The 12,923-nt window shown below is 40.9% G+C and overlaps 1 protein-coding gene across 2 annotated transcripts in view; it reads right to left on the reverse strand.

Annotated features, from left to right (window-relative positions):
• Positions 1 to 12,923, reverse strand: part of NUP93 (nucleoporin 93) — a 96,281-nt gene that overhangs the window by 16,748 nt on the left and 66,610 nt on the right. For both annotated transcript variants that reach the window (XM_058673997.1, XM_004583872.3), the window contains exon 6: positions 1,796 to 1,870. In XM_058673997.1, the coding sequence (XP_058529980.1) occupies positions 1,796 to 1,870 (75 nt within the window). The remainder of the gene's footprint in view (positions 1 to 1,795; positions 1,871 to 12,923) is intronic.

The following is a 12,923-nucleotide window of genomic DNA, read 5'->3' on the forward strand; positions in this document are numbered from 1 at the left end:
CCTCGTAGGAGACCCGGAAGAGGCTTCTGGTTCCTGGTTTCAGATTGGCTCAGCTCCATCCATTGCGGCTGCTAGGGGAATGAATCATTGGACGGATTTTCTTCTCTGTCTCTCCTCCTCTCTGTATATCTGCCTTTCCAATAAAAATAAATAAATCTTTAAAAAAAAAAAGAAGAGTGAAGAAGTGGAGCAACCAGGATGCAAACAGCCATCCATATAGCATGTTGGCGCCACTATGCCATATTCTTGATCCCAGTTTCCTCTATTTTAAGTTTGGGACAACGGGCTCTTTGGCTTTTAGGACTGTTATCAAGATCAAGTAATGGGTGTGGACTGAGGGAGTACTTATTCTCTTACAAAATTTTATCAGGAGTCTTCCCCTTTGCAAAGTACCATGTTCAATATGAGACAGAAAAATTACTTCTCCATAGAACAGCGATGTAAACAGATATTGACATTCCTGTGTCAAAGTGTTATAAAATGCCAGCTTTATGAAGCTGAGTCTCTGCACATGCAAAAGACACACTGTTTCTCTTTCCAGAAGCTTCTAAGTTTATTAGTCTGAACTCCAGGTGGTGGCTTTGGCAATAGAGGGAACCAGCCACAATGAAGGTTAAAATGTAAAGGATATATGTACGTACACGGAGGGTGAGACAGAGATTTAAAAATCAAGTACAGTGAAATAAGTAAAGGTCAGTAATAATACATGAGACATCTGGAAGGAGGCGAAAGTGGTCTGTGCAAAGCTGATGGAACTGGCTTCTGCTGCTTCAGCTGGAAGTGGGAGAAATGCAATGAAGGAGAGAGACTTTTTAAAGTTCTAGAAAATCTCTCTGAATAAGTAGTAAAATTAGGGACTTCTGAAAACAGCAGGGTAACTCAGTTAATGTTGCTGTCCATCGAAAGCACAGGGTCTGTTTCTCACTGTTTCTCACTTGCCCCCACAGCTGCCTTGCTCCACCTGGGAGGGAAGGAAACGGAAAAGGGTGAAGTGTAGACACAAGCGGCACTGATGCTTCTATCCCCAAAGAATCATGGGAGCTGCTAACAGCTGAGAAGATGCCCCTGGACACCACTTAGACAAGATGACCCAGGATAATAGTTCAGCCCAACACCCTCAATTCAAGAAACAGGAATGGTTTCCCTTCTTGATACTATGCAGAGGAATGTGGCAAATTACAACGAAACACACAGTACGCAGGCATTGCTTTATTCAAAGTCAAATTCAAGGATGCATACAGTGCTTGCAGTCCTGTGGACAGCTTCAGTCCAGAAGAAGGCTTGTTTCCCAGAAAGCATCTCATCCCACCAACCACACTCTTGCAAGGTCATCACATAACAAGCTTCTCTAAGATGTTAGTGTACACAACAACGTTGGGTACACTATGCTTACCAAGGCAGAAAAACTTTCTTAAAAAGTCCTCTCAAGGGGAGAAAGGCTATCTGATACTACGAGCCTATGAGGTAAATTCAGTTAATACACAACTCTATTTGGCAGGCAACACAGTTATGCAAGGCTTTACTGTACAAATAACTGTTGCCCAAACTGAAAAATGAGATGCCTTGGTCAGAGTAAAGGGCAAATTTCAATTCCTTCAATCAAACCCAAGCCATTCTACTTCATTATTTGATAGAATTCTTCAGCAGCCTAAATGGTAAAGTATTAACCAGTCATCTAAACAAAAACTCAACTTGTTTTCATGGTTTGACTTTCACAAGAAGTCTTTGTTCTCTTTCTCTACCCCAGTGGCTTACAAAGAACTTTCCTATATTAAATCTTCAGGAGCACGCTCACCTGTCGGGCATAAGCCATCTCGATGCTATCCAGAGAGCTTCGCCCAGGGGGTCCCACATCGCTGATGTAACTCGGCTGTTAAAAATGATTAACAAATGGTTAAGAAAAGTATTTAGTCATGGACAGAAACATAAATCACATAAACACATCTTTGTGTTTAACAGAGTTACGAGGTGTCTGTTTCCTAATAGTGAAGACTTCCAAAAAACAACACTTCTAGAAGCTGCAATAAAATATAACTGTTACGCCATGAACGTACGAGAAGAGAGCAGGAATGGGACTGGACTAACTGAAAAATAACAGAAGGCTGGATAAGCCCTACTGAAACCTCAGTAACTATTTCTAGAACTACGTATCCTATCCTTCCAATATTTGGTTTCAACCCCAACTCCCTCCCATGGCTTCTTTCCCCCACATCTCTTTCCATCAGCAACACCATCATTTTTATCAGTGGGCCGCCTGTTCCATCAATCGTAGCAAACAGCTGACAGGATAGGGTGTACAGGGTCATACCACCGGATGCAGACATTTTCATTCTAGAGTCCACTCTAAGACAACCGCTGATTTTCTATATATGAAAATGTGAGGCCAATCTATATGGCGCATTCAATTATTCAGTAAAAATCTTCTACGTGACTGTGTAGCCATGTGTGTGTGTCCATCCTCACAGGGAGGAAAAATCAGCTGACAGAGTCTGCCCCCAAATAACTTATGAAAAAAATGTACTGGTCTCTGCTTTAGAAAGACAAAGGTTCATCTTTAGCTCAGACAGTCCTTACTATAAATAAATGCAGATCAAATTTCTCAAATTTCTAATACATTAGTCTGTAGTGTTCAAGGGCAGAGTTCATATTCTTTAAACTTATCTATTTTTTTAAATGAACATCAGGTTTTTTCAAAAAAATTATTTATCAATTTAAAAGTAAGAGGGAGAAAGAGAGATCGTTTATCTGCTGATTGATTTCCCAGATGATCACAACGTCAAGAGCTGGGCTAGGCCCAAGCCAGGAGCCAAGAGATTTTGCTTGGGTCTCCTACATGGGTGGTAGAAACCCAAGCATTTGGGTCATCTTCTGTTACTTTCCCTAAGCCATTAGCAGGGTGCTAGATAAGAAGGGGAGTATCTGGGACACAAATCCGGCATCCACATGGAATGTTGGACCAGCCTTAAGCTCATCTAATTTTCAAAAAGGAATCTAATACTCCATTCTCTAAAATTAAAAACAAAGCAGATTAAAGTTGGGTTCCTAAGAGTAGGTTACTTGGCCAAATAGTTAAGATAACCAATTAGGATGTCTGTATCCTACATGGGAGTGCCTGGGCTCAATTCCTGGGCTCCAGTTCCCTGCTAAAATACAGGTTCCTGAAGACTGTGACAACAGCTCAAACCATGGGGTTCTTGTTACTCGTGAAAGATCTGGACTGAGTTCTCAATTCCTGACTTAAGGTCCCCAGTTCTAAGTAACTGAGAAGTGAACTAGTAATTGAGAGCTCTCTTACTCATTCTCTTAAATAAAAAACTAAAATAACATAAAATAAACAAAAAACTAAAGTTGAAGTGAGGTTCCTGGGAAACCAATGGAAAACAGCAGTTAAGCTTCCTAGTACTAGCAAATTTCTTTTTTTTTTTTTTTTTAAGATTTATTTATTTTTATTACAAAGTCAGATATACAGAGAGAGGAGGAGAGACAGAGAAGAAGATCTTCCGTCTGATGATTCACTCCCCAAGTGAGCCACAACAGGCCGGTGCGCGCCGATCCAAAGCTGGGAACCAGCAACCTCCTCCAGGTCTCCCACACAGGTGCAGTATCCCAAAGCACTGGGCCGTCCTCGACTGCTTTCCCAGGCCACAAGCAGGGAGCTGGATGGGAAGTGGAGCTGCCGGGACCAGAACCAGCGCCCATATGGGATCCCGGGGCGTTCAAGAAGAGGACTTTAGCCACTAGGCCACGCTGCTGGGCCCACTAGGAAATTTCTTAAGAGTAATAATAATAGAATAAGCATGACCTGGAAGTATGATAAGGGAGAGGTCAAAGCATCACAAAGGTGAGTTTTAAATCACCAGTTCTAGAGAATGCACAAGGGACAGTCAAGCAAACCTGGGTTCCAGCAAGACCATTTCACTCATAGGTTTTGGGGTTTAGAGCAAAGCATATACTCCCAAAACTTTGGATTTCCACCAATTATGTGAAGGGGATCTACCATATTGCCTTAAGAGATTTCCCTCAACTTTGATCTCCAGTGATCCCTGGCATTAAACGAACTTCAACAGTTTACTGACCTTGGAAGATGTTATTAGGTGGCCAATACCACAATCATAATCCACCTTAACTCTTACTCACTGTCACCTTACAGTCTGCCACACAGAATAAACATACCCAATGGTGTGTTGGTGAATGTTTAATAATCAGCTCTTGAGGAAGGGAACTGATATCTAGCTTCTGCTGATTTGTGTGATATATATAATCTCACCATGGCAGATCTCAAGTTATCTAAAGTGATTATCAACTAGCTTACAATTTCACAGAAAGCCTTGATGAGCTGTCTGCCACACACCATTGAAAATCTTTTTCCAGCCTCTATTACAGCTAGAAATGGCTAAGTGCCCTAGCTCTAGCCAATGAGATAAAAACACAATTCTACCGATACATTTGGGAACAACTGCTTTTAATGCTAAAGCCAGGCATAGCCTTTCCACGTTCCCAGTTTTTTCTGTCTTAGATGTAAATGCAGTGTCTACTGCTACAGCTGGCATTAAAGCTGTAGTGGGGGTGTGCTAGGGATGGCAGTGCATAAAAACAGGAAAGGGATGGGTTTCGGGTGGCATCATGGAACAACACTCTTCACACTTCCTGTTAGGTGAGAAAAACAATCCACTATTCAAGCCACTGAAGCTAAAGTTTTCTGTTGCTCATTACTGAACACATTCCTACCTGAAACAAAAAATTAACAAAAGCTGGTAGGTTAGAGCAAAAATACCTATACTTACTAAACACTTATTATGTGCCAAGTAGTCTGAATGCCCCTGTGTTAACTCCACAACACTGTGAGGCTGGCACTGCTATTACGGGCATTTGATAGATGAAGACCTAAAGGTACATGGAAAGAGAGCAGTGGAGACAGTTTAAAGCCAGTCTGGTGTGGCTTTAACCACTACTCTATCCCATGTGCCAGGCAGCCAGGGCGACTCCCCATTAAGGACTGTCACAAGAGAACAACGGAGAACAGCGGTTAGAAATCTGGGCCCCACTACTTACCAGCGATGTGACTGTGAGCCAATTGCTTTACACAAATAGCCTTGAGGAATATTTTTCAGTACTAGAAGTCTTATTTTCAAAATTATCCATTTAAAAGTCATTGATTTTGGACTTCAAATTTCCATTTAAATTAATTTTGCTTAATGCTCTTGTTTTCAACAGTGCTTCTCCTTCAGCTGCCTTCGGCCACGCCACTACTGCTGCTCAGAAAGTCAATTAGCCCTCAACAGGATGTGCACATGCATATTCCTGCACAGAAAACTGACCAATGTCCAGCTGGAATTCCACAGCTGGGCTGCCTAAGGGCTAGTAAAGTGGGTACCAAGATGCTAAGTGGGAATAATGTTCCAAATACCTCTGACCTCTGGGTTTCTCTGCATTGAGGTTTGATTGAGCCACAGTAGGGAGAAAAGGAGTAGGAAATCAGAAAGCTGAAAGGGGGGTGTTCCTAGGAACCTGAAGATGCTAAGAGACACAGCTACTGGAAGCAAAGGTGAACAGGCTTCTCAGAGTAGACAGTGTTCATTTCGGGTCAGGCCAGATGTTGTCATAATAGGGCAGGAGGAAGCTGCAGATCTTTATTAAAGCTCCTACTATGTACAAAATTTATCCAGGACACATCAAACTCTTCTTGAGGAAGTCAGCTTTCAGTTAGGGGAAAAGAAATGTAACCAGCACTCCCAGCAAAACAAGCGTAGAATAAAAAGAAAGTATGAAAACACTATAGAAGAAACAAAGTTTAATTTCCAAGCAAAATGTTTTGGCTTTATATAAGCAAACTCGAACTAAAGTGGTTTATTTACGAGAGCTGGTTATAGCATCTGTACTGGAAAGTTCTGAAACAACTAGGAGAAAAAAACACTACATGGGAACCAGAAGAACTGAGCTCGAACTGCATGCAACCCAGCTAATGACTGCGTGATCAGATAAAATGACAATTCTTAGGCCCTGGTGATGATGGAACATTTTTAGAGCTACCCAAAAAATGACAGAGAACTAGCTAGAAAAAACACCGAAAACAACAAGATAAAATGCTAAATTACAGAATCTAATCTATGACAGACTATCATTAATGGCTGGTGAGATGTATAAACACATAAAAATGTGCACATACGTATATCCCTGAAAGGAAGCTGGAAGGATGCGCACCACTGACTGAGCTAATGCTTCAGGAAGGGAGGGTGGGAAGAGCACAGTGGGAAGTGTTACCCCAGGTGGATGGATATACCTCTCTCAGAACAGTATCACCAAGTCACCATGAATGACACTTCACGATAAAATGAACGGCCTGTTGAGTAACACAGTATCTCTTATGTATGAAATTCTACTGAAGCCTCAACATGTGGCCAAGGTCCAGCCTTAGGAAACTGCCAGGAAGCCACACATACAGCTTGGAATCAATTAGATTGGTGTTTTCAAATTAAAATGCTGTCAGTCTCTATTTTAGCATATTTCACCAAATTTAATAGACCATCTCTTGTAAGAGATAATGAAATTTAATGAACTGCTGGGAGAGGAGAAAAAGAAAAAAAAAAGGCACAAAACTATGATACACCACTGGATTTAAGGAGTGCCCTGATGAGAGATGTTAAAATGTAGAGAAGACGTATGACTAGGAATTGATGAAAAATTGTACTGTCAGCCATCAACATTAGAGACTAATTGTTCACACACTACAGGGTTCAATGGCACTGTTATTATCCATAATTATTAAGCTATAGCTTGGCTTCTCTAATGAGCCCATGGTTCACTAAGTTGAGTCATTTCACATCTAATGCACCAAAGGACTGCTCATTACTATGGCCAATCCTAACATAGACACTAGGCTGCATGAAGATTGTATAAATTTGCTTCCAAGCTGGCTAACATTTATCAAGGATCCACAAATGCCGGTCACATAGCACTGGGGAAATTCTTTCTCACACTGACCAGATACAAGAAAGATGCTACAAGGTTATGGTGTCACTAGCTCCTTTCTTGTTTAAAAGCACAGAATTTTTATTCAGGTGATTATCAGTAGTAGTAGCTTAATTCTAACTTTCCTTTAGAAGTTAAACCACTTTCTTCTATGATACGCTAAAGAAATTAATTTCCCAAACTGACCATATGCTACTAAAGCATCAATTCCTTTACTAAAACTTGTCTGAAACAGCATCTTTTTTTTTCATTATTAACTATTTTTATTTTTGATGATTTTTACATAGTTGATTGAGGTGATTAGGGTCAAGGGCTACAGGAAAGTGAGTGAGAACACCATTTCCACATTCTCTTTTTTCCCTTCCCTTACCCGTGTCTTCTTGCTTTTTCATTATTAAAAGACTTTGTTGTGGGGGAAGAGGGCACCAAAAACCACCCATTTCTGATTTTCTTTTAGAAAAGTTTAGGGTCTCTATTTACATTAAATTATCCAAATTTAAATATTTCCCTGCAAATGTAAGGTCAATTTAAAATTATCTAGAATTATTTTCCTAAGTATTGTCTCTTAAGATCCCAATAATACTATTCCTTAAACTAAGGTATCCAGGAAAGGATATGGCAGACATTAAATCATACTTAATTATTTATTCCATTTATGCCCAAAGTTTTGTTTTGCTGTTTTTGAGAGACAAAGAACAGTTCACTTGTACTGGTTTACTACCCAAATACCCTCAATGGTTGGTACTGAGCCCAGGCAGAACAGAACACTGGGAATTCAATACAGGTTTTCCACATGAGTTGCAGAAACTCATCATTACTGCCTCCTATGGTTGCATTAGAAGGAATTAAGTCAGAAACTAGAGCCAAGTATCAACCACTGGTCTCTGGTCTGGGATGTGGGTATCCCAACTGAAAGGTTAAAGTATTCCTAGAGATAATGTAATCCAAGGAAAACACTTAAAAAGAGATAACTCATGTAAAGTGGTTAAATAAATTACTAATGTCTAGGAAACTTGAGAAACTCACTGAAAATGGAATTAAGCTTTGGGTGCAAAATTTTTTGAAATCCATGCAACCTTTTTTTTTTTATAATATGCATTCTGTGTAAACTCTTGAAACCCCATTTTAAAAAAAGATATATTTATTTTTATTGGAAAGGTGGATAGAGAGGAGGAGAGACAGAGAGGAAGGTCCTCCGTCTGATGGTTCACTCCCCAAGCAGCCGCAACGGCTGGAGCTGAGCCAATCCGAAGCCAGGAGCCAGGAGCCAGGAGTCAGGAGCCAGGAGCCAGGAGCCCCTTCCAGGTCTCCCATGCAGGTGCAGGGTCCCAAGGCTTTGGGCCGTCCTCCACTGCTTTCCCAGGCAACAAGCAGGGAGCTGGAATGGGAAGTGGGGCCACCGGGATTAGAACCGGCACCCATATGGGATCCCGGTGCATGCAAGTTGAGGACTTTAATCACTACGCTATCATGCCAGGCCCTGGAAACCCATTTATTGCAGTGACACATGATTCCATTAATGCATAACATTTCAGAACTAGAGACCTGGACTCAGGAATCCAATGGTTAAAAAAATACCCAAACCTATTTTTGCTCAAACTGTGTGGTATCTTGGTGAATAAAGTGAACAAATATAGCCTGTCAGTGAGATACTCTCACCCTCCCATAGTTTAGGAGAAAATTATAGGGGAAAAGCCTACTAAAACACATGGTTTTACGTAGGACTAGAGTTGTTAGATTAAAGAAAACAGAAAACACTACATGAGGCAATGGAATTATCACATAATGCTAATGGGAGGGTACCATGATACATCATTTTAGAAAACTGACAGTATCTACTAAAGTGGCTTCCCAGCTTCCCCTGTAGATATATTCAAAACAGATGCAAATGTGGTCACCAAAAGACAAATACAAGAATGCTCAATGATCACAACAGCACTATTTATAAAAGCCAAGAAATGGACATCACCCATCTGCCCATCAACACCAGAAAGGATAAAACAATAGCAATAATTTCACAAAAAAAAAACAATGGTTAACAACTATATACCACGATACACAGAACATTATGTTAAAGAAGCTAGGAACAGAAGTACATGTATGGCTATATTTACATAATCTGTGATGTCAGAAGACAAGACAGTGGCTCCACCATTGTTGATGGACAACAGTGATCAGAAACTAGCATTAAGGAACTGCTGGAGTGCTGTTTCTAGATGCGTCCTACTTGTGGTTGTTCATTATATTTATTATTGGTGCATTCTTTTGATACATGTTATACTTCACGGAAAAATTCAAAACAAAAACAAAATCCACAATGTTCCAGAAAATGGCAATTCTGGAGGAAGAGGCCTCCAGACAGACCTGTCTGCTTTCCTTCCCAAATATTATAGCAAAGCTTCCATTCTACTAATGACACAACGAGATCAGCAAAAGCATTGGTAATTCCCTTCCAAGATGCCTGAAGGTCAACAGTCTACTAAATAGACTGGTCTATTTTTGACAGGAGAAAAATCAGGAAAGAATATCTCATTAGTAATTTATAATTACGTCCAAATCCCAATACAGAACAAAACCTATTAACACCATTTTAAAAACTGAAGTTCATGAAATGAGCTGGTCTACTTATTTGTTCAATTTTATAAAGAATTTGAAAAGAAACATTGCTTGCTGGCCAGGTTTCTTCTGCATTAATTCTCTTTCGCAAAGGCGATCTGAGTTGGAAAAATCTGAATCTAAGAAAAACATGACAGAATCCTTAATGAACAATTTTCTAACACAAAAAAACTTTGATATGTATTTATTGGGGGCTAGTTTATTACAAAAAGAGTGGTTTGTAAGCACAACATATGCAGTCACCTTGCAGGCAAAACAAACTGACAGCCTATCCATTCTTGGTTTAAACTTCAATGATGATCCAGAAGCCAACAGTCCTTGGTCTCACCAGTATGCTTATACATTTCTCCCTGAGTCAACAGTTCTAGAATTATCAGTATTACTATCTAAAAATATTGAACAGTATGGTTTCCCTTTAAAATATTTATACTAACATTTCTATGACATAATTTCTTTGAAATATTGACTGGAGAAGGAGGAACATAAGAGAAAGTTGCCTTATCTCATGATTCACTCCTAAAATGCCCACAACTGTTAGGGCTGGACAGACTGAAGCCAGGGGCTGGGAATACATTCCATGTCTTCTACATGGGTGGCAGAAACCCAATTACTTAAGCTATCACTGCTGTTTTCCAAAGTCTGCATTAGCAGGCAGCTGGAGGCAGGAGTCGGAACCAGATATACCAATATGGGACATGAGAAGCTTAACTAATGACCACTAAGCTAAATACTCACCCCATGACTTCAAATTACCGAAAATGACTATTCTAAAAGACAATAGAATAGAATGACTATTATGGGGCAAGTGCTTTACATTATCACCAGTCTGTCCTAAAATGCCATTTTACTACTGAAGATCCTGCAGGTCTGCAGGGTTAAATAACTTAGACAAGGCTGAACTAGTCACTGCTGAAGTCAGGATTTGAAGCTCAGAGCTGTCTCTTCCCTAACACTGGGATGATAAATGTGTGGCAAGCTGTGGCTCCTCTGGGACAAGGGCAACTTCAAAATGCCTCATGGGAAAGACTTTTGGGGATACATTAAAAAAAAAAAAAAAAGACAGATGCGTAACAGAGCAGGTATAAGCTAACTTAATATATGGCTTGGGACTGGCACGATAGCCTAGTGGATAAATCCTTGTCTTGAATCTGCTGGGATCCCATATGGGCTGCTCCACTCCCCATCTAGCTCCCTGGCTTGGGAAAGCAGTAGAGACGGTCCAAAGCTATGGAACCCTGAACCCACACGGGAGACCCGGGAAAAGTTCCTAGCTCCTGGCTTTAGACTGGCTTGGCTCTGTCTGTTGTGGTCACTTGGGGAGTGAACCAGCAGATGGAAGATCTTCCTCTACATTTCCTTCTTTGTGTTTAAATGCATTTCCAACAACAACAACAACAACAAAAAATCTTAAAAAAAAAAAAAAAAAGGAATATATGGCTCATATACTTGCATAAGGGAACCCTGGAAATAAGACAAGAATATAGCTACATTGTCTTTATGAGTATACATAAAGACAACTTAGCATCACTACCTATTAATTAACACTGCCAATTATGACAAATGCCATGTAACACATCCATCTTAAATCCTCACTGCTTCAACATATCCCTAATACTTCAGTGATTGAGTCAACAAATATCTCTGGAGCACCTCTTATGTTTCAGGACATTCTGAAGAGGTACTGGAGCACAGGGATAAAATAAAATCCTTACCTTCAGCATGCTAACACTCCACTGTGAGAAACAGACAACATACAACACAAACATAAAATAAATACTGTATGCTGTAGTAGTTAAGAGGAACTGTGAAACAAGAAAAACAGCAAGAAAACGATATACTGGAAGTATTGAACAAAAAGGGATTGGTTTAGATATCAGATACCAAGGTTTTGCAAGACTTCACTGACAAGGCACTAGGTCGTTACTGAAGGAAGGAAAGAGGGAGACAGTGATTTAAGGTACTGCAGCAAAGGTATGCTAGGCAAAAATAACAGAAAACAAAGAGGCACCTAAGGATCAAACAAGCCAGGCTTACACCAGGAAATTGCAAGGAACCTGTTAGGTGGAGCAGCAAGGGCTGAGGGGAGAGCAGATCAGCTTGAGGGTCTACGAGACTTAGCCATGGAGGGGCTTACAGATCGTGGTCAAAACTTTAATGTTGGTGAAATCAGTGTCACTAGAGGGTTCTGAGCAGAGAAGTAGCACCAATCTATCTCGTAGTGATGCCATGCTGGCTACTGTGTTGAGAAAAAGGTTGTAGAAGAGCACAGGGGCAAAAGGCAAGGAGACTACTGTGGTTGGCAGCCTCACCTGTTCCACAGCCCTATGTGGTATTCCCTTTGCTCCTCTCCCCCACAGTAGAGGCAACAGAGAGGAGCGTGTACTACTGCTAATGATCCCTGCTGAGTCGAGTCTCATTAATGAGCACAGTGTTAGGAGACCCTGAACCAGAAATACTCAGCCAAGCGAATGTGTATTTTCAGCCACTAAGGTTTACAATAATTCATAGATAGCAATAGATTAAACCAGTTAGGTAACTAGTTCACTGACGTGAGGAGGAGATGACGGTAGTTTGGACCACAATGTTAGCAAACCACACACACAGTGGTGTGAAGTGGATGGATTCTGGATATATATTAAGGGCAGGATTAACTGGACAGGTGTAAAATGGGTGAGGAGAGAAAAATAAATCTGAGGTTTCTGATCTAAGAAAGTAAAAAACTGGAATTGCCATTTCTCAAGATAGGGAGTTGTGTGAGAGTAGGTGAGCTGGGATGGAGTTGGTTGTTATTTTATTTTATATATTTATTTTTTAAAAAGATTTATTTATTTTTATTACAAAGACATACAGAGAGAAGAGACAGAGAGGAAGATCTTCCATCCGATGATTCACTCCTTAAGTGAGCGCAACAGCCAGTGCTGTGCCGATCCAATGCCGGGAACCAGGAACCTTTTCCGGGTCTCCCACACGGGTGCAGGGTCCCAAAGCTTTGGGCTGTCCTCGACTGCTTTCCCAGGCCACAATCAGGGAGCTGGATGGGAAGTGGAGCCGCCGGGATTAGAACCGGCACCCATATAGGATCCCGGGGCATTCAAGGCGAGGACTTTAGCCGCTAGGCCACGGTGCCGGGCCCTATATATTCTATTTTTAAAGCTTTATTTTTATTGGAAACACAGATTTACAGAGAGAACAGACAGAGTGAACCACCCTTTGGTTCACTCCCCAAGTGGCCACTATGGCCAGAGCCAAGTCAATCTGAAGTCAGGAGCCAGGGGTGTCTTCCAGATCTCCCATGTGGATGCAGGGTCCCAAGGCTTTGCGCCATCCTTGACTGCTTT

The sequence above is a fragment of the Ochotona princeps genome, chromosome 16, assembly GCF_030435755.1.
Source record: "Ochotona princeps isolate mOchPri1 chromosome 16, mOchPri1.hap1, whole genome shotgun sequence".
NCBI classification, from domain to species: domain Eukaryota; kingdom Metazoa; phylum Chordata; class Mammalia; order Lagomorpha; family Ochotonidae; genus Ochotona; species Ochotona princeps.